This window comes from Gavialis gangeticus, unplaced genomic scaffold (assembly GCF_001723915.1).
Source record: "Gavialis gangeticus isolate Ggan-Ray unplaced genomic scaffold, GavGan_comp1, whole genome shotgun sequence".
In the NCBI taxonomy this organism is placed as follows: Eukaryota; Metazoa; Chordata; order Crocodylia; family Gavialidae; genus Gavialis; species Gavialis gangeticus.
The window spans coordinates 9,028,709-9,031,524 of record NW_017728997.1 but is presented as its reverse complement, the minus strand read 5'-3'; the positions used below and the strand labels follow the sequence as shown (position 1 = coordinate 9,031,524).

Below are 2,816 nucleotides of genomic sequence, written 5' to 3'. Positions count from 1 at the left end.
GGGGGGGGGGGGGGGAGGGGGAAGAGGAGAGGGTTAATTCCAGAGGAAAATCACAGCCAAATGCCATTTTTTGTGGTGATCGCGGAGATCGCTGGTTTTTGCAGTGTCCACAAAAATCACAACACTGCAATTTAAATGCAGATTAAATTTTCTCTCATTGCAGATTCAAGTCCTTCTGGGACCTTTACTGAATGAAGTCACAATAAATCAGACCACTAAACTCCCCTTCCTTGGGATAAGCACTGCTACAACAATTAAAAGCATGGTAATAGCTGGCTGAAGAACATGTGCAGGTGTCAAATGGGCACTCTCAGCCAAGTCAGCTTTTTGACATGCCCTGGCTTCATTGGGGTGAAGGGATTTAATCCTGGGTGACACAGTGGAGGGGAGGGGGTTCCTTTCCCCTTCTGATATTATTGAAGACTAAAAACTAGAACAAACACCCAACACATTAAATGCAAAGCAAAGTTTGGGGCTGCTGCTGCCACTACCAATGACCTTACTGAGTCACTAGTAAAACAGCAGAGGAAAAAGGTGAGAACAAGAAGAGAGCAGGAGTTCCCGACATTGCGACTGAGCTGCGGTACTGCCTGCCACAGTGAGAAGAAACAGCCTAGGAGTCGTGAATTAGCATACAGTTTTCTCCTTTAGGAGCAAACCCATTCTGAAATAAACCAAGACTTTTAACAAAAGATAAAGCAACCAGTCTGGGTAACAGACTCACCGTAAACATTTCCCCAGCTAAAATTTAATCTGCACCCTATTTTTTCTTTTAAATTAGCATATCCACAATGCAAGCCTCTGCAGTGCTATCACATGACCTCTATTAGCTTTGAAAGTACAGGCCTATGCAACAAACAAAAAAAAGGAGAGAAATGATTTTAGTACGCTATTATTATTTTAAGCTTTTCAGTGTAGGTTTAGTTTCTAAATGATCTGTCTCAGTGCATTAAAAAAAAACAACAAAACCAACAACTACAAAACAGCACACACAGATTTGAGGTAGCTCAGATTTGGAAGTTAGAAAACATGTATTGTTACCTCCAAGGCAGCCAACAAACGAAAGCAGGAACAACTGTATCCACAGGAAAACCATCTTCAGTTGTCAGAAGTTTATAACTCCCGTTCTGCCTCAGATGAATAGCAGATTGAGTCTTCCGCACAAAACCTTTAATCTGTTAAAAACAACATATTCACAGTATAACCATAAAATTCAAAACCAAAAGCCAGTATCCGAATGAAAACATGTTTTAATAATAGTAGATTGACAGTTGCTTAGATCCTTAGGAAATTTTCTCTTTTTCTATGGCTCGTGAGTCGACTGATCCCTGAATAGAACAGTACAAACCTCTAATCAGAAGTGCAACAGAATGTAGAATTGACTCCAAAGAAAGAAAATCACACCGGCAAGCATATATTTCTTTTTCCTCATGTTCAAATAAACGGGAATACTGCCAGCTGCATTGTGGTCTCTATCCAGCAAGGTCCCAATAACATAAGCTCAAGTTTCAGCACCAATTATGACAGCGACACTGATTCATGGGACTACTTGTGCATCAAGTTAAGCATGTGCTTTAGCTCTACTAGGACTAAATATACACAGCAGAACCACTCAGTCCCAGTGGCAGGCTACTGGGGGTTTTGCTAAATTAATAGATAACTCAAAATCTTCCTCTCAAATATTTCCACCCCTTTCCTTTTTTTCAGCTGCCCCACTCCTTACTTCAAATTCATACTTAGATATGAAGCAGGAGAGGTGAAAGGAGCTTGTGTTCAAGGTGCAGTTACAAGCACAGCTCTTGTCCCATATTTATTGCCCGGGTTACGTTTAACATATGCAATGGAATTAGTACCATCGAGGGCTTTCTTTCAGGTTATAAATGAATTCTGCATGGTACGTGCACTGCAGAAATCGGGGCGGAACTCAACATTTAATAACTGAGCAAGTTACTTCAGGCACAGGATCCCTGGAAAAGCAGCATGAGATGCACAGTTTAGCTAGGTATGGGATAAAAGGTTTGCTTGTTAATGTCTACATGTATATTATCTGCTTTGGAAACCTGCAATTAACAAGCCTCCAAAGCTGAAGCCTAGGGACAAACGTTACAAATAAACCGGTATAAGTGATCTGAAACCAGTTCACATCTGTAATACAACAAGGGGATTCAGTGCATAAACCGCTTTCAAAATGACCAAAACTAGTTTAAGATAAACCTGGATGGATGTAGTATCAGACTGAACTGATTAAGTTTAAATCAGTTTGAATTTCTGTCCCAGATCCCCTCCAGATTCAAGTCAACTCATAGTCCCCCATCATCCCAGGATGCTTTGCACCTCCCCCGCAACACTCCCTCCCCCGCACAGGGCGGGTGAGCTAGCCTTGGCCCAAGCGGTCTGATCCAGCCGAGCAGGGAGGCGTACTCTAGCACCACCCCATCTTCTGGCCTGGGCCATTGCAGGCAGGTGGCTGCATTTCTGGAATCAAAAGTGAATGTCTGTTCACTCGTTTATTAATTCAATCCACACAGCTTAGACGAAACTGCGAAGATTGAACTGATTCAGCCTTGGACTTTCTGACTGTGTGTACTCAGCCAAAATATCAGGCTTCCTGCAGCCCAACATGTATTTTAACGATCCATAGTCTATACCAGGGGTTCTCAATTGGGACCCCACAAAACCCCCTCAAGGTGCCATTGCCACCATTGCAACAGCCAGATAAAATGGCCCCACGCACAGCACTGCAGCACACATCCTGCCCAATAACACTAAAGCAAGCAAGCGAGCTCATTACGGCTGAAGTTCATCCCCCCCTCCCC

The 2,816-nt window shown here is 42.9% G+C and overlaps 1 protein-coding gene across 1 annotated transcript in view; it reads right to left on the bottom strand.

The window, feature by feature from the left end:
* The window catches only part of CNTN3 (contactin 3), a 172,989-nt gene extending 171,817 nt beyond the window's left edge, over positions 1 to 1,172 (bottom strand). Inside the window, exon 1 of the mRNA XM_019504736.1 lies at positions 1,042 to 1,172. Within this exon, the coding sequence (XP_019360281.1) occupies positions 1,042 to 1,096 (55 nt within the window). The 5' untranslated portion in view covers positions 1,097 to 1,172. The remainder of the gene's footprint in view (positions 1 to 1,041) is intronic.
* Positions 1,173 to 2,816: the final 1,644 nt, after the last annotated feature.